This window comes from Vulpes vulpes, chromosome 15, assembly GCF_048418805.1.
Source record: "Vulpes vulpes isolate BD-2025 chromosome 15, VulVul3, whole genome shotgun sequence".
NCBI lineage: Eukaryota > Metazoa > Chordata > Mammalia > Carnivora > Canidae > Vulpes > Vulpes vulpes.
In genome coordinates this window covers 57,321,641-57,343,742 of record NC_132794.1, presented here as the reverse complement: position 1 = coordinate 57,343,742, position 22,102 = coordinate 57,321,641, and the positions used below count along the sequence as shown (strand labels likewise).

Genomic DNA, 22,102 nt, shown 5'->3' with positions numbered 1-22,102 from the left:
AGGGGACTAGCCAAATTATAAGACATTCATAAAATAGAATATTATACAGATGTCTGAATTAGGTAGATCTATATATACTAACTAGGAAAGACGATACACTGCTGAGTGATACACTACATAGTGAAGGTTTAAAATCCTTACCACTTTGTGTGACACTGAAATTAGTTATCTAATCATTCTAAAACCTCAGTTCCCCACATATAAATTAAGAATAAAATCTATTTCACAGAACTGTTCTAAGGATTAAATGAAAACAATTTACTTGCAAGAGCTATGCATAGAACATGGCCCTCAGTCAGTATTCAAGGAAATGATTAATGATAGTTACCCTTTAACAATACAGGTTGGAGTGCCAATCCCTCTATGGAAGAAAATCTATGCATAACTTCTGACTCTCCTAAAACTTTACTAACAGCCTGCTGTTGACCAAAAAGAAGCCTCACCAATAACATAAACAGTCAATTCATATTTTGTATATGTATTATATATTGTATTCTTACAATACAGTAAAGAAAAGAAAATGTCATTAAGAAAATCATCCCACACCTATATGGTCAATTAATCTATGACAAAAGAGGCAAGAATATACAATGGAAAACAGTCTCTTTAATTAATGGTGTTGAGAAAACTAGACAGCAACATGCAGAAGAATGAAACACTTTCTTATACCATACATAAGGATAAACTCAAAATGGATTAAAGACCTGTATGTGAGATCTAAAACCATAAAACTCCTAAAAAAAAAAAAAAAAAAAAAAAACAACAAAAACCATACGCAATAATCTCTTGACCACAGCCTTAGCAACCTATTTATTGGTATTTTATTCCCTCAGGCAAGGGAAACAAAAGCAGACACTATTGGGACTACACCAAAATAAAAAGTTTTGCACAGTGAAGGAAACCATCAATGAAATAAAAAGGCAACCTAGTGAATGGGAGAAGATATTTGCAAATAATATATTTGATAATGGGTTAATAGCCAAAATATATAAAGAACTTATAAAAATCAATAGCAAAAAAATAAATAATTTAAAACAATGGGCAAAGGAACTGAATAGACATTTTCCCAATAAAGACATAACAGATAGCCAATAAACATGTAAAAGGATGCGCAATATTATTAATCAGGAAATACAAATCAAAACCACAATGAGATATCACCTTATATCTGTCAGAATGGCTAAAATAAAAGACACAAGAAATAACAAATGTTGGTGAGGATGTGGAGAAAAGGGAACCCTTGTGTACTGCTGGAGGGAATGTAAATTGGTGCAACCACTGTAGAAAACAATATGTAGATTCCTTAAAAAATTAAAAATAGAAATACCATACACTCCAGTAATTCCTCTAGTAGGTACTCACCCAACAAAAACAAAAACACTAATTGGAAAAGATACATGCACCTCTATGTTTACTGCAGCATTATTTACAACAGCCATGATATGGAAGCAACCTCAGTGTCCATCTATAGATGAACGGATAAAAACATGGTATATTCATGCAATGGAATATTATTCAGCCATAAAGAATAATGAGACCTTTCCATTTGTGATATGGATGTAGAGGACATTATGCTACCTGAAATCAGTTAGAGAAAAGACAAATACCATATGATTTCACTTATATGTGGAATCTAAAAAACAAAACACAAAAAAACAGGCTCTTAAATATAGAAAACAAAGTAGTGATTGGCAGAAGACCACAAAGTAGTGCGGGGGTAGGCAAAATTAAGAGGATTAAGGGGCACACACTTCCAGTTATAAAATTAAGTCATAGAGATGAAAAGTACAGTATAGGGAATATAGTTAATAATATTATAATAATGTTGTATGGTGACATGACGACTACACTGATTGTGGTAAGCACTGAGTAATGTACAGAATTGTTCAATCAATACGCTATATGCTTGAAACTAATATAACATATGTCAACTACACTTCAATAAAAAAGAAAATCATAAGGATAATACATCTACAGTAGTATACTGTAATTATCAAAAAGAATCTATGTATAATTGGATCCACACGGTTCAAACCTGCATTAAGGGTTAAATGTATTATTATTGAAAAATTAAGCTACCAGAAAGAGCCATAGTATGATCTTATTTTTGTAAAAAACAAGACCATGTGTAACATGCTTGTATATATGTGTATATACATAATATGTATGTGTATATATATATATATTAAGCTTGTATGAACACAGTATAAGTCTAGAAGGATATATACCAAATTGTTAACAGTTAAGGTTGGGGGTGGGATGAGGGGAAGGCTTGATGGTTATGAAGGGAGACACTTCTTACCTCATTTACTTAAGAATTGTTCAACTGTGTTACAAAAGTATGTATTACTTTGGCCCTTTTAAAACATCCTATATATGAATTTTTTAAAAAGCCTTGCTTTGGGCTATTTAAATCAGTATTAGATTAAAAGGTTTAGGGATTCAATGATTCTGTGGTTTCTCCTGAATCTGATTTTATAAAATGGTTTCTTTGTCAGCATTGTTGTAGATTTCTTGAAAATCAGTAACACTGAAAATAAAATGTTAACAAAAGCCAAGTTTGATTCGTTTTATAGTGTTTATCATTAATATTATTTAGTGAGGTGAGAGTGGTTCCTATTACATTTGCTGACATTATTAAGAATATTTAATATTCTATTTTTAATGGTTTTCTCTGTCAGTACTATCAAACTAGAATCCTAAGTTTCAAGTACATATACAAAACATTTGGTGTGTATACATTGAAGTTAATATAGGGAGAAGACAAAATATATTTAACAAAGGATTAGAATCACAATGCATTGCAAGTACTCACTTGAAAAATGTTCTTGGTCAACACCATTGCTACTGCCCACTATATTACATAACTGTGCATTTGTTATCAAGTTGTGCATCCCAAGAATAGCTATAAATACAGAAAAATACATTTTATTTCTATCAGTTTTAAACATAAAGAATTGATTTTATTACCAAAAAAATAGATTTTAACATTTCCTGAACATTCTCCTACTCAATTAAATACAAACTTTACAGCCAAAAAAGGAAACAATGTGATTTAAAAAATCACCTACAATCTCTTTATTAATATCCCTATCACTTCCCCTCCTCAATTTAATATTTAGATTTCCCCAATTTTCCCATTGAGAATTGTCTTCTCAATTCAGACACACAACTGGAGCCAGCCTAACCCTAAAGGTAAATCTATACTTAGCTCCATCTGGTGGCTAAGAGAGAATATTGAAATGATCTATTTTTTTGCTGTTCATCCTTCTCACGAGGGTTCTAGGAAGAGTGCAATATAAGGCAGATTTTCAACTTAATCATTATCTTTACATTTCTTAACTTTCATGTTAATTCAAATTCATATTTTATTTAAAAAAAAAGTATACCTGAATTTTCATCTTTAAAGTAGCATTCCTCAAAAATGACAGGAAAGAGAAATTTGGGTTTTGGTTTTAATGCCCTTTTGCATAAATATGGCAGAAGCTACGGTATGCCCCCGGCCCCTTCCACTCTGATGAAAGCACCATTTACAAACTGAACAGTCCTCAGCAGCCCAAGGAATAAGCCACCTGTTCTGGCTATAGCACCACACATTGTTCCTTTCCTGGGTCCTTCCCGAAGAACCATCACTCTTCCTTTCAAACAGGTTAGCTTTTGGGGTTCCTTGGTGCTAAATATCCCCAGGTGTCATATTATTTTACCTAGGAAAATGGGTACATACAGAGGCAGGTGGGGGAGATACTTGTCCAAATAAGAAACCAGCAATGATGAAAATAATGGGGAGGTGTGGAGTGTTCCAGATATACATCAGAAAGCAGGGAAAGTGGTGAGTGTAGCTCAGGACTCTCATCTGCTTTCCAGTTACTCAATTTGGGGTCTTCCTTTTTTCCCCAAAGTTTATTTTACTTATTTTTAGTAATCTCGACACCCAAGGCTGGGCCCAAACTCACAATCCCCAGATCAAGAATTGCATGATCTTCTGATTGAGCCAGTGGTGCCCTTCATCTTGGGGTCTTCTGATAAAATGGAATAGCAGTTGACCCTAGAGACTCTTTTTCAATGCTTAAATGGGATAGCTTCTAGCTGAGCACCAACTAAAGATTTTTATAAAGACTCTCAAATATGGTAATATGGGAAAAGATGCCAAATAATACAATATATTCCATTAACACAAAAATTTCAACATTGAGAGCATTTTAAAATATGAAATCCTTTATGTCAGATTTATAGTGTATAAAACAAAGCCAAATATGTGGTTACTGATTCAAGAGCACTTTGCTAAGCAAAGGAAGCACCTATATGATGTATATATAAGTGTGTGCTGGTATTCCCCTCCCCTCCATACTCATTCGCAAAATTGCTTTAGAAGATACCTGCAAGGTCACACAATTCTGTATCAGAAGCACTTGTTAAAGCTTCTTCTAATTCTGGATCAAGACATACTTTTTCTTCTGTGAACGTCTGTATAGGTTTCTGTTTCGGGATAAATATTTTCCCTGTAAAATAAAGCAGTTTGTTAATTTCAATACTACTGCTATGAACTCATTACCACCTTACTCTTTTAAAGATTGTATTTATTTATCTACCTATTTATTTATTCATTCATTCATTCATTGAGAGACAAGGATTCATTCATTGAGAGAGAGAGAGAGAGAGAGAGAGAGAGAGAGAGAGGCAGAGACACAGGCAGAGGGAGAAGCAGGCTCCATGCAGGGAGCCGGACTTGGGACTGGATCCCAGGTCTCCAGGATCATGCCCTGGGCTGAAGGCGGTGCTAAACCGCTAAGCCACCTGGGCTGCCCTCACCTTACTCTTTTAACAAAAATTATGAAAAGTATGTATAACCGAAGCTGAAGGAAAAAGTCAAGATAAACAACTACAATAATGTTTCAACTCAATATGTATTTTAAGTTTCTAGAGCAATACTTTGGCTGTACAAGATGGAATAAAGGAAAAAAACCCAACTGAGATATTGTCCTATTTGTGAAAATAAAAATAGGCTCTTTTTGGAGTAATTATGAGTTACTCAACAAATACTGAATTAAAAGACGAATGTAGGAATTTTAAAAATCTATAAAACTTTAGAGATAAAAAAAACAACAAACCCACCAGGATCCATTTTTTTTAAAAGATGTATTTATTTATTCACGAGAGACATAGATTGAGAGGAGAGGCAAGACACAGGCAGAGGGAGAAGCAGGCTCCCCACAGGGAGCCCGATGCGGGACTCGATCCCGGATCCGGGGATCACGACCTGAGCCAAAGGCAGGTGTCCAACCGCTGAGCCACCCAGGCGTCCCAGGATCCACTTTCTTACTCTTAAGTGACAAACTGTTGGCAGAGGCAACAATCAAGTTTATGATTCCAGAAATTCAAGATCTAATTGTAAAGAAATTCCTATATATCTTAAGGGGTATTCTGAAACTTTACGTCACTGTTCTTCTAAGCCTCAACAGACACTAACAAGGTTACTTAATAGGCTTTTAGAAAACTAAAATCTTTGTTATGTGAAAATCAGTATTTTATTAGCATACAAGACTGAAAACATGAAGGGAATGGAAAATGATAACAGTATAACTACAGTAAAAGCTGATTAAACAAGACATACTCACATATGTTGGGGACTGGGTACCAAGAATACCTCTGGTTTCTCTCCCGAGACAAGTGGAAAGTCTTACTAAATGATCTAAAAAGGCCTATGCATAGATTTACAGAAGTGCCAATTACTTTCTTTTCTATTAGGAAACTACCAGGAAAATATGCAAGAATATGTGGCCTGATGAATCAATGCAGTGCTCTATCAAAAGAATGTCTGTGGGTTTATAATTCTAGCGCGTGTTGTATACTTTTTATCCAAGGGAGGTATCAATCAGTGTAACCAAAAGGAATCCTTCCACAACACAGACTGCTTCTAGCAATCTGGCCAAAACTATTGAGGTATTTTCTGCTAAGCCATCTAAAGGATCTTAATTTCTGATACGTTTTTTATGGTTAGCATTTCCATTTGGTTCTTATCAAAGAAAACAGCTTCCACATCTCTGCTGAAATTCCTCATTTGTTTATGCATGCTGTGTACCTTGTCTACTAGATTCTTTGGCATTTTTGTCATAGTCATTTTAAAGTTCCTAGCTGAAGCACCAGTATCTGGGTCATGTCTAAGTCTTCCATTGACTGTTATTTTCTTGAGTATGGGGAATATGTGTCTTAAGATCTTTGCATGCTAGGCATTTTTATATAAAAGTATAGCAGAGACTGAAGGAAATGATATTTCTTCTTAGAAGCATGTCCCCTAGGTCAGGACTGAATCAATACAGTCACAGTTGAGCTTAATCTGGGCTTTGTCACAACTGTGAGTCAGTTCCTCACTAGCTTCAAACATTCTGAATATAGGATCAGGACTTTCTCTTCTGCAAGGCCTCAGGTTACAACCCTAGTGGGGTTCTGGACATCTCCTGAGCTCCCTCCTTTTTTGAACTGAGAGAGATTTCTACTGATATGCAGCCCAGGCTGCCAGCTTTCTGGATGACTGGGGAACTCTCTTTGTTTTCCAGTCCCACCCCCTGAATTTTGGCAGATTTCTCAGGCCCCCTCATCTGTCTACTCTACACTCTGTGAAGTTGTGGTTGGCCTGGAAGGGATGTCTTCCAGAGCTCCTGCCTCTCCCTCAGTCTCTCCCAGCTGAAAACCTATGCATCAGGAATTTTCTCTTAGCTCTGCTTCATTGCCTTTGTTTTTCTAGTATCCCTAGCCCTAAATGAAGACCTGAAGAAAAGAACTGGGGGTAGTGCAGTCTTATCGTCTCTAAGGCTGCACTGTCCAATATGGCAGCCACTAGCCACAAATGACTATTTAAATTTAAATTAGAAATTCAGTTCCTTAGTCACAGGAGACACATTTAAAGTACTTGATAGCTATATCTGGCTGGCATGTAGCTACCATACTGGTTAGCATAGATACTGAACATTTCTATTAAGGTAGAAAGTTCTAGTGGATAGCACTGCTGTAGGGCTACTCTGGATTTCTAACCTATCATTCAGTTCATACATAATCATTAAAAGTTAAAAGTGCTTTTCCTGCTTTCCACTGCTGCCTTCCAGACTAAGCTCAAGCCAGTGGCCTTCTGGCCTAGCACAGCTTTCTCCATGGCCCTCAGGGATCCTGACGTGCAGAAGCAGATTAAGCATATGATGGCTTTTACTGAACAAGAAGCCAACAAGAAAGCAGAGGAAATAGATGAGAAGGCAGAGGAAGAGTTCAACATTGAGAAAGGTTGTCTTGTGCAAACCCAAAGACCGAAGACTATGGAATACTATGAGAAGAAAGAAAAGCAGATTGAGCAGAAGAAAATTCAGATGTCTAATTTGATGAATCAAGCAAGGCTCAAAGTCCTCAGACCAAGAGATGACCTTATTACAGACCTACTAAATGAAGCAAAACAGAGATTCCGCAAAGTGGTAAAAGATACAACCAGGTACCAAGTGCTGCTGGATGGACTGGTCCTCCATCCAGCAGCACTGGATTGGAACAATTTGTACCAATTGTTGGAGCCCTGAATGATTGTTCGTTGCAGGAAACAGGATTTCCCTCTGGTAAAGGCTGCAGTGCAAAAAGTGATTCCTATGTACAAAATTGCCACCAAAAAAAGATGTTGATGTCCAAATTGATCAGGAATCCTACCTGCCTGAGGAAACAGCTGGTGGAGTGGAGATCTATAATGGGGATTATAAAATAAAGGTTTCCAAAAAAAAAAAAAAAAAAGGTTTCCAATACTCTAGAAAGCCAGCTGGACCTCATAGCCCAGCAGATGATGCCAGAAGTACTGGGAGCCTTATTTGGTGCAAATGCCAACAGGAAGTTTTTGGACTAAAACTTTGGGAGAGGTAGAGTTCATCCACTGCTCTCCTGCTGTGGTGTGGAAATTTCTAATATTTGAAGAAATGAGGTATCTGTGTGGCTTCCTCTTTGCCATTCTCATAGTCTGTATTTGTCAGTGAATACTCTGTGTAGCTAATGCTCTTATCCTAATTGGTAACAATGAGATAAAGTTTCACTTCATATAATCAGGAAAGCTCCTTCTTAGCTTATCTAAAAGTAGCACAACTTTCGTCAGATTCTGTAGCATGAAGGTGAGGGTATCAGATGGTGGTCACAGGAACTTCACCAAGGCTCCGCTCTTCCTTCAGTCCTCTGCTTCAGTTCTTGAGCCTAGATGTGATGTGTACGGTGTTCTCTGACATAAAGACTCTGCTCTTAGGCTTAAAATGCACGGCGGCCGTGCATTCCTCCCAGCAGTAGTCACTTCACCGCTAGCCTGTTTGGGCCTAGAAGGGTTCCTCATCTGTAAATGTGATTTAAAACCTAAGCCATGAATATGTCTTACTTACTAAAACAAAAGGTTTTTAAAAAAATGAAAAGTTATGCTGATTTCTCCAGACTCCTTTCTATGGTGGCTTTCTGCTTCTCCTTATATTTCAGTCAGAAAAGAGAATAGAAGTGGATCACTAATCTAATGGAGGGCTTGTCACTTTCTGGAGTCATTTTAGGTTTGTGTCCTCAAGCTCTCTGATAGGTTTTTAAAAACTATAATAATGCGTTTATGCTGCTCATTTGGGTAAGTATATAAGAATAATAGTCTCTTGCAATTTTCTACATCCAAGTTAGAAATCTTCCTGGTCAAGCATTATTTAAAAAATGGCATTTGGTCAATCCACAATGTATCTGTATTAGTAAGGATGTTTTTAACTGCATATAATAGAATACTCAATTAAAAGTTGTTTAAACGGGTCCTTCTCAAGTTTTAATGCATACCTCACTCATGTGGTGATCTTATTAAAGTACAAATTCTGATCAGTAGGTCTGACGTGGAATCTGAGTTTCTGCATCTTGACTAATCTCAGAGGTAATGCCAATACTGATCCAAAGACCACTTTTAAAGCAGCAGAGTTAAAACAACAAGTATTTTTATAATGTCAGTAAATCCACATGTAGGTGGTTGTACACCTGGTTCAGCAGCTCAGTGTTAACATCAAAGATCCAGACTCTTTCCATTTTTCTCTTTGGCTATCATCAGCATAGAGGCCTTTGTTCTCAGGCCATCAGTTTCAAGGTGACCTTGGCAACACTAATGTCAAGTACTCATGCATCAAGGTCAGGGCAGGAAGGAGGGACATAATTGTCAATTTTTATAAGAAAGGAAAGCTGTCCAGATTTCTCCTCAGGTTTCACTGACCAGCACTGGAAGCGTGCCATCTGCAGGAGTGCCATTTTCATTCTCTTTCAGAGATAGGTTCTGCCAGGATGAAGGGATTTGTGTATTGTTACTGCACAGGTAACTATTAAGTGTATTCAATATTGAACCAGATGAAGTACACCTCTGTGCTCCCTTGATTCCCTGAACATTTTGATATAGCTACACTGACATTCTGCATATTTGTCTGTCTTCTGCGAGCTTTTCAAGGGCACAGTTTATGTTCTCTACTTATTGCTACATCCTTGCCTAGCACACAGCAGCCAAGTCAATTTGTTGAATAACTAATTTGGTGATCATCTCCAGTTCAACTACACCATTTTATAAAGTATAATTTAAATACCCTGGTTCCAAGTTACACAGCAGACTGAATACTGGAACACAGGTTCCCAAACTCTTAATCCAGTGCTTCTTTCAATAAACTGGTGGCTTTCAAATCTAATTTTTTTTAAGCAGTGGACTTTTCCCCTTAAACAAATACCTATGTATATGATGGAATCTATAACTGATCTCAGTACTAAATTCTGGAGTTCTAATGATTATTAGATAATCTTTTATTATTGGTTCACAGATGAAGGTAAATCCAAATCATTACATCCTGATAACTCCATAGTACTTTTCTCAGTGGTTGACAGTATAATTAAAGTGGCATAGAATTCATGCCTTTAATTGCCATTTTAGGATAATTACATTTTCAGTTCACCCACATTTTCAACAGTCTATGGTGGCGGGGGGTTGTAAAGATTGGCCACACACTGGTTCACCTGAGGAACCTAAACAATTCTTAAAACAAGTCCCACCCTAGGGATTCTGATTTAATTGGTCTGGTGTGCTATATGAGACATCTGGATTTTTAAAGCCCTCCTGGGATTCTAATACACAACAGTCAAGGTTGAGAACCACCAGATTATGGTATTCACTTACTAAACAAAATTACACAAGCTATCAAATAGCTGTCCATGCCTTATTCTAGGGACCAATGGAATCTGAAGCATTATAAAAATCTAAAATGTTTATTTTGTAATCCTCATCTACATTAGCAGCATTATTCATATCTAATTTTTTCCATATGTAAACTTTTGATAATACTTAAAACATATACAAAATGAATTTCATCATAAAAAACAAAGCAAAACAATAAAATTTCAAAGGGCTTATGGAAATTTTCCTGTGATATAAAATTCTGTTTTATACAGCCCTGAGATAGTTTGGTACCTCACCTGACACTCCTCTTTATAATAAATTCTCTCTATATAGAGGTATTTAGACTATAAAATATTGTGTTTTTACTTCCTATTTCTTCATGGTTAGTTTAATACTAACAGTATAAAAATGATCTTTTAATGCATATATATAATGTTTAGTTATAGAAAATAGTAAGGAGTTTTTTTTTAAAGATTTTATTTATTTTTCATCAGAGAGAGCGTACGCACGCGAAGGGGGGGGGGGGGGCAGAGACACAGGCAGAGGGAGAAGCAGGCTCCATGCAGGGAGCCCAATGTGGGATTTGATCCTGGGACTCCAGGATCATGCCCTGGACTGGAGGGCAGGCGCTAAACTGCTGAGCCACCCAGGGATCCCCGAGATTTAATTTTATAAGAAAGAATAAACTAGGCAGAAATGAAGTTTAATATTACAAGTACAAAGTCTAAGGAGATCCCCTAAATTAATTTATAGACTTAAACAATCCCTTTCAAAATCTCAGCTGACTTTTTTTTTTTTTTTTTTGCAGAAAGTGACAAAGTAATGCTAAAATTCATATGGAAATCCAAGGGACCCAGGACAGACAAATAATCTTGAAAAAGAACAAAATTGAAGGACTTACATTTCCCAATTTCAAAGCTTAATACAAAGTTACTGTAATCAAGACAGTGTAATGGGGGCAACCTGGGTGGCTCAGTTGAGGCAGGATGAGCATCTGCCTTTGGCTCAGGTCATGATCCCAGGGTCCTGGGATTGAGTCCCACATCAGGTTCCCCAAAGGTAGCCTGCTTTTCCCTCTCCCTCTGTCTCTGCCTCTCTGTGTCTCTCATAAATAAATAAAATCTAAAAAAAAAAAAAGACAGTGTTATGGTATATAAGGAAAGACATCTGGATCAATCAAATAGAACTGAGAGTCCAGAAATAAATAAACCCTTTATGTTTATGGTCAACTGAATGTCTACAAGGGTACCAAGGCAATTCAATGGAAAAAGAACTGTCTTTTCAATAAATGGTGCTGAGAGAACTGGATAGCTACATGCAAAAGAATGAAGCCATCCCCTTACCTCATACCATATAGAAATATTAATTCAAAATGGATTATAGGTCTAGATTTAAGAGCTAAAACTATAATACTCTTAGAATAAGCTGTAGGAGTAAACCTCCATCACCCAGAATTAGGCAAGGGTTTTTAGATAGGATACCACAAGCACACGTGACAAAAGAAAAACAGATAAATTGAACTATACCAAAATTTAAAACTTTTATGGGGCAAATGATACCATCAAGAAAGTGAAAAGGAAAATCTGCAGAATGGTAGATCTTTTTCAGATCATATACCTGATAAGGAACTTGTATATAGAATATATTAAGAAAGCTCATCAATTTTAAAAAAAAATTTTTTTTTTATTCATGAGAGACAGAAAGAGAGAAAGAGAGAGGTAAAGACACACAGGCAGAGGGAGAAGCAGGCTCCATGCAGGGAGCCTGATGTGGGACTTGATCCTGGGACTCCAGGATCACGCCCTGGGCCAAAGGCAGGCGCTAAACTGCTGAGCCACCCAGGGATCCTGAAATCTCATCAATATTAAATCAACTGACTGATATAAAACATCAATAACTTTTTTTAAGGTTTTGTTTTAATCACTCAGTGCTCATCATAACAAGTGTACTACTTAATCCCCATTGTCTATTTCACCCATCCCTTACCCACCTCGCTTCTGGTAACCATCAGTTTGCTCTATAATAGTCTGTTTCTCATTTTTTCTGGTCCCCCCACCTTTGCTTATTTGTTCTGTTTTTTAAATTCTATATATGAGTGAAATCATATGGCATTTGTCTTTTCATGACTGACTTATTTCACTTAGCATAATATCCTCTAGCTCCATCCAAGTCATTGCAAATGGCAAGATTTCATTTTTTTATGGCTGATATTCCTGTGTGTTTCAGAAAGAGGGAGAGAAAAGGAGGGAGGGAGAGATCTTCTTTATCTATTCATCTATTGATGAACACTTGGGCTATTGTAAATAATGCTGCTATAAACAGAAGGGTGCATGTACCCCATTTGTATTAGTGTTTTTGTATGCTTCAGGGAAATACCCAGTAGTATGAGTCCTGGATCATAGGGTTCTAACTTTTTAAGGAACTCCCATACTGTGTCCCACCGTGGCTGCACCAGCTTGCATTCTCACTAACAGTGCAAGAGGTTTCCTTTTTCTCCACAACCTCATCAACACTTTTGTTTCTTGTGTTTTTGATTTTAGCCATTCTGACAGGTATGAGATGACTATAGTTTTGATTTCTATTTCTCTGACGAGTGATGAGCATCTTTTCATGTATCTGTTGGCCATCTGGATGTCTTCTTTGGAGAAATGGCTGCTCATGTCTTCTATCCATTTTTTAACTGGATTATTTGGTTTTGGGGTGTTGAGATATATAAGTTCTTTATACATTTTGGATACTAACCCTTCATCAGGTATATCATTTGCAAGTATCTTCTTCTGTTCAGTGGGTTGCCTTTTAGTTTTGTTGATTGTTTCCTTTGCTATGCAGAAGCTTTTTACTTTGATGTAGTCCCAGTAGTTTATTTTTGCTTTTGTTTCCCTTGCCTCAAGGGACCTAGCAAAGTGATTTTTCAAAACCCAATTTAAAATAGGCAAAAGATTTGAAGAGACATTTCTCCACCAAAGAAGATATACAGATGTCTAACAGCAAGTGAAAAAAATACTTGATATCATTAGTCATTAGGGAAATGCAAATCAAAACCACAATATACTATCACTTCACACCTACTAGGAGAACTATAATCAGAAGGACAAACAAGTGCTGACAAGGATGTGGAGAAACTGGAACCCTAATATATTGCTGGTGGGAATATAAAATGGTTCAGCCACTTTGGAAAACAGTTTGGCAGTTCTTCAAATTGTTAAACATAGTTACCATATGACCCAGTAATTCCACTTCTAGGCATACACCTAAGAGAAGTGAAAACATGCTACACAACAACTTGGGCACAAATATTCACAGCAGCTTTATTCATAATAGCTAAAAAGTAAAAACAATCCAAATGACCATCAACTGATGAAAGGACAAAATGTGGTATAGCCATAAAATGACATGTGATTCAGCTATAAAAAGAAATGAAGCACTGACACATGCTACAACAGGGCTGAAACCCCAAAACATTTTATTAAGTGAAAGAAGCCCACTGTAAATATACAGTGTATGATTCTATTTATGCAAAACGTCCAGATAGGCAAATTTAGAGAGACAGAAAGTAGATTAGTGGTTTCCCAGGGCTGGGAATAGAGGAACGGAGATTGACTGCTAATGGGTAGGTACGTGATTTCTTTTTGGGTGATGAAAATGTTCTAATCTGAAGACTGTGGTAATAGTTGCACAACTCTGCAAGCATACTAAAAACCATTAAATCGGATATTCCAAATGAGTAATCTTATGATGTGGATTGCATCTCAGTAAAGATGTTCAAAAAACCACTAAGGGGCTGATATATTAAATATGGGTTTTCTGTCTTCCCAAGGAAATTTATGTTCACTCCCTAAAGTATAAAAAAAGATAATTTTCTGAGGCATATTGAATCAGATAGCAGGTTTGTGCTTCTTACTCAAAATCAGGTGTTTTCTGAGAAATACATCATTAGCAAATTACTGGATTGATTCCATGTAACAAAAAATGACTTTCTAAACATGTGTCCTAATTCAGTCTTTTATCAGATTTAAACTAAAAATCTTAATGACTATGAGATGTTGACAAACATAATAGATCTTTGTAATAGTTCAGTTTTGTGCCCTCAATATCTTGCAGAATGAGTGAAATGTTAGGCTTCTATTAGACACAGAGGGGTTTTTTATGGTGTTGCTTTTGTAGAGTATGGAAATATACAACAAATTTGATACTGCTTTTACATAAAACTATTAATCGATTAGTATTCCACTTTATTATGATCATCTTGATTCTTTTTTGTTTTTTCAAATCATGGATTATTTAAAAAAATCTCCATCTCATTCTGGTTAAATGATTTAACACATATGAAGGAACTAGTATATTATAAACATAATAGACACATTAATTCTTTATTTCCCCTGAATTTCTTTTTTTTTTTTAAGATTATTTATTTATTTATTCATAGAGACACAGAGAGAGAGAGAGAGAGAGCGGCAGAGACACAGGCAGAGGGAGAAGCAGGCACCACGCAGGGAGCCTGACGTGGGACTCGGTCCAGGGTCTCCAGGATCACGCCTTAGGCTGCAGGCGGCACTAAACCGCTGTGCCACCGAGGCTGCCCTCCCCTGAATTTCTTGCATGTGTGTGTGAGACAGAGACAGAGATGGAGTTTTCCAAAACAAACAACCCAAGAAGACTGAAAACCATATAGTCCCAAGTACCTCTACAGTGGTCCTTAAACTCAGGGAATGAAAATAGGCTAGGCATGGATATTTTTGAAAAAGCTCCCCAGGTGAGCTATTTAATCAACTCAAATTGATAACCACTAATCTATATGATTAGAGTTCTGAAAAGACCAGAATGAGTTATCCTGGACTATATCTAATTGTACTTTTCCTCTCCTTGAAATATGGTAAAAAAGCTCTGACTTAAAATTAATATATGAATTTATCTGAAATAACATAATGTCTGAAGAAATTACTGTTCATTTTTGTCCTTCAGTAGCCAGCATGCTATCTAAATGACTTTGTTTTCCTTGTTTCACACAGAAAAAGTCCAAGACTGGGACTTTTTAAAAACTGAAATTACTATTTTTTATATTAAAGCAAAATAAGAAAATAAACAATGACTAGATCAGAAAAAAATCTCAGACAAATGAAATGACATGCCCCCACCCCCACCCCCAAAAGGAACAAAACAAACAAAAATAGGATTATGACTCTTGGTTGCTAAGAATGTTAAAATAGTTCAGTAATGTTTATACAACTATGAATGACAGCTAAGGAAATACAAGAAACCAAGATAAGAATTCATATAATAGCAATTTAAATGCATGGCACTGAGCCATACTCATGTTTGCTCTAAGCGGGGGCGGGGGGGGGTGGGGAGATCTTGCCAAGACCCTTGTTATTGTCACAAAATCAGTAAGAGATATTGCTAACCAGAGTTAACAATTTTATTGCCAGAATCTTTCTCCACTAGTCCTTATCTCCTTTGCTATGATACTGTTACAGCTACCACAAATGTTGAGAATTATCTTAGTCATAGCTTCCAACCTTGTTGAGCATATAAAAGGTATAATAACAAGAAGCAGAGATGGCTCTTATTTATTACATTTCTACAGAGGTGAAAGGTCCTAGATAATTTTACTGCTTGTTGGTTTATAAGCTACCTGTTCCAGAACAGAAACAGGCAATTAGGCCACTTTAATCTCCAAGGGACTTGGGATATGCCTATTGAGCAGATGCACACCAACCTCAAGTCAACCAAATTAAAAAATGAAGGGCAGGTCCTGGAAAGGCATTTTTGTTTTCACCCAATGACACATGATAGCTGCTCAATATTGCAATATGATCACCAATAAACACTCATATATTCAACAAATGTTTAGTTGAGTTTGTGAATACTAGAAAGACACTGTAAGGAAAATAAGAGATCTTTACTTTGGGGAGATAGGATTCTGGAGACTTCTACTTCTAGCCAAAGTGAAATAATAAAGACAGGATTTACCCACATGTCTGAAACCCAAAAATGGACAAATATATGAAAGAAGTTTTCAAGGCACTAATAATCATCAGGCAACTAAAGACAGGGATCCCTGAGAGATGAGAAACAAAGTGAGTCCTCTGACAGCTCAGCTTCCTGCCTGGAGAAAAGTGTCCAGCTGCAGCACGGGGAGCACGAACCCAGGCAGGGCCTGGGAACATTCTGAACTGAATAGACAGAGCTGACAGAGAGACCAAGGCAGTTGGCATCTGCAGGACAAAATATCACAGAAGAGAGCTGCAGGATCTGGAGATCTACAGAGGGTTGCCTTTAGGTCCTCAGCAGAGCAGTACTTGGCAAATGGTTGAGGAAACTACCTGGGCCAAGGAAAACATACCTGAGAAGATGCCAGATAATAGCGCCTGTGCTCATGCAGGGCTGGGAATAAGACCTGTTCCCAGCAGCCAGACTGTAAAACCTCATAAATCACAGGGCCCTGGGGAGGGAACTCAGAAGGGTCTTTCCCCAGTAGTAGAGAAAAAATTAGCCCTACAATGAAATCTGCTCCAGTCCCAGCAAACAAATCTTAAAAACAAGACCCTAAAAATCAAATCGTTCCCAAGTAACTTAATCATGTCCCAGAATGAAAGTCATGAATATTAACAGAGATACCAAAATATCCAGCACCCAACAAGTTAATTCATAACATCTGAATCTTATTTAAAAAAAAAAAATTACCAGTACGGTAAGAAGCCCGAAAATTTGATCCATAAGGAAGGAAAAATAATCCACCCATAACTGACTTAGATTGCTAAATCAGATGTAAAGTTAGCAAGTAAACATAATAAACATAATAAATATAATCACATTCCATAGGTTCATAAAGTTAAGTAGAGGCATGGAAGACATGGAAAAAAAACAAAAGGAGGAAAAAGGAAACAAAGAGCTGATGGGACAATAGAAAAGATATACCATCCATGTACTAATGAAAAGTAGAATTGGCTGTTTTAATATTAAACAGTGTAGGTTTCAGAGTAAAGAATATTTTACCAGGGGTAAAGAAGATCACTTTCTAATGACAAATGGTCAATTCATCAAGAGGACTTACCAATCCTAAATAAACAACTAATAACAGAGCCTCACAGTATATGATTCTGGAACAATTAATACCAGTATTCAATATAGTATGTAAATTATACACAAAAACATCAGAAGGAAAGGAATATTCATTCCCTGGGTATGATTATCCAGGGAAAGTTTCTCATGAAAGGAGGTCTTAATATGAGTGATGAATAATCCATCTGGCTAACTCCTTACCCCCAAAGGAGTAATGAGTGAATCATTCAAAAGACAGAGTGACCATTCTGAAAAGGAGATACCAGCATCTGCATTACTAACTTAAGCAGCCCATTTCAAATCAGCTTCGTTGGTAGGGAAAATCACCTTTTCCAGGTGCATCTAAGGGACGTTTAGACTCATAAAACATGAATACAAAAATAAGAGCCCATCTGCATCTTGGATTTAGTGGAAACCAATTGCCCAATGGCAGTTAGGAAATCCTGTTGATTTAGGCATGTTATTATTACCATCTTTCCAGTTTATTGAGGGATGAGGCCTGCCTTTTCTCTAAAGAAATCAGGTATTCAGCAAGGTGAAGCAAGTGAGGGGAAAGTGACTACAGTACGTTTTCTGGAAAGCTAATGTAATTGTCAATATATAACTTGGAAAGTGTATGAGAAGTTTTTAGTTTAAAATAATCTAAACTTTAAAGGTTAAATTCACCTTTAGTAATAAGCAGGGTAAGGTAGGGCATAAGCGGTTTGTGGGAAAGAAATCCAAAGCCATTCCCTTCTCAGGAAGGAGAAGGAAAAAAAAAAAAAAAAGCATAGATGACTCTACCCTAAGGGCCAACAAGGAGAACATGAGGCTTGGCAAGGAAGGGAGGAGCCCCACATGGGTGAGTCAGGGCTCAAAAGGAATTCTCTGGTGCACCTAAATATAGTGTACAAAGTGCATGCAGCATGGCTCTGGTTCACCCGTGAAATAAGTGACACTCAGGGGAAAAACTTAGGCTAGGTTAAGGGTGAAGTGTGGTATTAGAAATGCAGAGGAAGACTCCTGGCAAAGAAAAGCAAAATGAGAGTCAGTAAGAAATATTAAAGACCAGGGCAAATTATTTCTCCAAGTGTCAAATTCAGAGTATAGCTCTATGCTCCATCTAGGCTGGTAGTATATGCTTCCATTAGATGGACTGCTGAAATTCAAAAACTCATTTCTTTGGTTCTGGACCACTCCTTCAGACAGAAAAATGGAAGTCCCTCATTTGGTAATAACATCACCCGTATGATCCTTTACAGTGACTACATAGTAAAGGATTTTTACAGTGGTTTCACTATACTCATTAATAAATTTGGTCCACACAAAAACCGTATGAGGTAGGCAATGCAAATATTTAGACTGTATGATTCCTTTTATAGAAATTTCAAAACAGGTAGAATTAACTTATCGTATTAGAAGCTAGGATGATGGTTACCTCTGAGAAGACGGGGAAAAGTGAGTAAGAAGCAGTTGGGTACATGGCTGAGCTCACTATATAATCCACTAAGTGATATCCTTCTGATTTGTGCATTTTCTGTAAGCATGTTACGCTTCAATAAAATGTTTGTTATTTTTAAAAATGCCACAGTCTTAGTCACTGTATCATAGCTGCCCATAAATAGTATTTAACAAACATACACAGCTAGAAGAAACAGTAAAAATATTGAATGTATTTTTAAAAAAGATTTTATTTATTTACTTTAGACAAAGAGAAAGAGAGAGAACACAAGGCAGGGTAGGGGCAGAGGGACAAGCAGACTCCCTGCTTAGCACAGAGCCCAACACAGGGTTTGATCCCAAGACCCTGAGATCATGACTTGAGCTGAAATCAGACACTTAACCAACTGAGCCACCTGCAAATACTGAGTGTATTATAAAAAGAAAACTACTGAGGGGCGCCTGGATGACTCAGGCAGTTAACTGTCTGTCTGACTCTTGATTTTGGGTCAGGTCATGATCTCAGGGTTGTAAGATCAAGCCCTGCATCAGGCTCCATGCCAGCCAGGAATTTGCTTGAGATTCTCTCTCATCCTCTCCCTCTGCCCTTTCCCCCGACGTGCACACACCCTTATCTAAAAAATATATAAAATCTTAAAAAGAAAACCACTTATTATGAATGCAAAATCACTTGCTTTTTTTAACTCAATTACTTCTGTTTATATCTATCCAAAATCTAAGAAATAAGGTGAAATTTTAAAAAGTTAAAAAAGGAAACAAAAGTTATTACACTCCAGTTGAAGATAGTGTTTTTTGACTTGTCACTCATATTCCTGGAAAGCTCCTATCATTTCTCCCCTCTAATATTTTGTTTTCCACAATTCTTCTCTACCTTCTTTCCTACTTCCTTTAATCCTCCAAGATCTTTTCCTAGGCAACTGGAGATTATGAAACAAGAGCATACTGGGAAGCTTCCTGGGTCAGCTTAGGACAAACTCCATTCTTTCACATCTCTTATTTTCTCTTTTTGTCCTCAAATTCCACATTTTTTTCTGCCATCTCTTTTTCTCACATTTCTCCCTCTGTTTCTACCTCTATTCTTCTTACTAGTTATACTCCAAGTTCACTTGAAACACACATAATAGTAAAAGGTGATCAACCAATTATTTATTCTCATAAAATTGTGTTTTCCTATATAAACAGAATTGAAACTATAAACACTGGGTGGTTACAGGTATGGCTATTCAGATGAAAACATAACCAGTAGTCTTTTCTATAAAAAACACAAAGGAACTGGTGCTTTTGCTCATCTTTGTGATTTTTCCACACTTTAAAACTATGCATTGGTTTTCAATCATTTTTTTTGGCCCTAAATATCTGAGGGACAAGACATTCTCATCTTCAACGGTAGTATCACGGTGAACTTTATGAACCAATGTGGCTGGGTATGGTGCCCAGATCATTGGTCAAATATTATTCTGGGTGTTTCTGTGAAGGTGTTTTTTGAATGAGACTGATATTTATATCAGTGAACTCTGAGTAAAGCCATATGTGGTGGGCCTCATCCAATCAGCTGAAGGCCTTAACAGAACAAAGACTGATCTCTTCTGAGCAAGAAGGAATTCTAGGGCCAACTGCCTTTAAACCTGAACTGCAATTCTTCCCTAGGTCTTCAGCCTGCTGGCCTATCGTATAGATTTCAGACTTAAAAAGCCTCCATAATCACATGAGCCAACTCCTTAAAATAAATCTCATCCCCTCACCAATACACAGCTTCTGTTCTGCTTCTGTTTCTGTTTCTGCTTCTGTTTCTCTGGGGAACTCTAATACAACTAGCTATGGTAGTGATGGTGAAGTAGAGATAAGGGAACTGTGGGGTCTAGTGAAAGAGCAGAGGAGTTGGGGATGAGATAATTTTTGAAAGGCTCAATGCAGACCTCATGAATTACCTACTCAAAAGTCATTTGCTAGATTTCTGCTATTATAGAGACTAGAATGCTAAAATGAATTTTCCAGCTTCCCTTGCCACTGAGGATAGCCATGTGACAGAGCTGTGGCCAAATTCTTGAGAAGGGCTTCCTTCCCAAGTAAAAAGCTAAAGCCTAACTAGGAGAAAACACTATGCTCTGTTCTTCCTGTCTGGATAACCAAGGATTCAGATGTAAAACCAGTGGCCAGAAGAGCTAATCTTCAGATCTTGCAACCACTGCCACTATTCTCCAGTGCTCCAGACAGATACCCTCAACGAGAGTGCACATAGATTCTGGCTTCTCAGGCCAATCGGTATTGAAAGTTGAAAAACTTAACCTCCTTCATGTTGTTTTATATTCAGAACTTGAAAACATATAGCTGTACTCAGTCTCCACTGAGTTTATCTAAGGTCCAAGTCTGCAATGGGACAGACCTGGACTAGAACACTCCTGAAAGTAATGGGTACAAAACACTGACACTTATGGCTATGATTTACTCAGGAATGCTGTAGGATAGCCTTTAAAAAAGGGTCTTTGAAAATATGGCCTGAATTATTTTATGGCATTTCTCCTTAAAGAGAGGAGTTAGAGGGGAGCAGTGCCTTGACATCATTTGCATTCTGAAACACACACAAATTTTAAATTTTACCTCAGCACACTCTTAAATTTGTCACAGTAGAGAACTACAGGGTTATATATAAAATCACTATAATAAAACCTCACTTACAGATCATTCAAAAGGAACTTACTGGTCCAATTGATGGAAAATGAAAATAAAGTGCCAGATTACCTAACAAGTTTTTAAGTCAACAGCATCACAAATCTTCAAGGCTACTAATGATCCATCTGTAAGAACATTATTTCCCCAGACCTACCCTACCTACAGAAAGAAAAATCAAGTGCTATAAAATAATGACCTCAAAATTCTATGTTTACCTTTTTTTTCTCCAGTGTAGGGCACATAGTCTTCCCTGTCCTTATGCTCCAATGCCTCCTTCTCCAGGTATGAAAGGAGGTGTTCTCTATCAAAAGGCCCTGTGGCGGACTTTGACGTCTGGTTCTTCTGCCGGAATCCTGCAGGCAGAAGGGCATTCTGCCAAAGAGAATGAATCAGCCATTATGACCACCAAGAATGCCAACACCATATGCTTCCACAGATTACCCATTTAAGAAAGAATTATAGGCCAGAATGTGACACAAACATACAACACTTCATTAGAGGATTTTAGGGTAGCAATGTAAAAGTGTTCCACACACAGTTTTTCTTTATTACGCAGAATTCACTCATTTTTAAAATAAGCACATACCTGTATTCTTCAGAAAGTATTCTACTAGAAGAATACATTTACTTTTTAAATGTCCTAGATGGTCATAAAAAGGTTTTCTTAATGATTAATAGCTGCTAAACATAAATGCATATACAGAAAATAATTCTATTACAAAAGAATTTTAAATGATACACGTTGTATTCTTTTAT

The 22,102-nt window shown here is 37.0% G+C and overlaps 1 protein-coding gene and 1 pseudogene across 2 annotated transcripts in view; one reads left to right on the top strand and one right to left on the bottom strand.

The window, feature by feature from the left end:
* Window positions 1-22,102, bottom strand: part of TMOD3 (tropomodulin 3) — an 83,957-nt gene that overhangs the window by 23,077 nt on the left and 38,778 nt on the right. For both annotated transcript variants that reach the window (XM_025993247.2, XM_072738552.1), the window contains exons 3-5: window positions 21,562-21,718; window positions 4,377-4,499; window positions 2,816-2,905 (exon numbers count right to left, since the gene is read on the bottom strand). In XM_025993247.2, the coding sequence (XP_025849032.1) occupies window positions 2,816-2,905; window positions 4,377-4,499; window positions 21,562-21,718 (370 nt within the window). The remainder of the gene's footprint in view (window positions 1-2,815; window positions 2,906-4,376; window positions 4,500-21,561; window positions 21,719-22,102) is intronic.
* On the top strand, window positions 7,146-7,923 carry LOC112916936 (V-type proton ATPase subunit E 1 pseudogene; annotated as a pseudogene).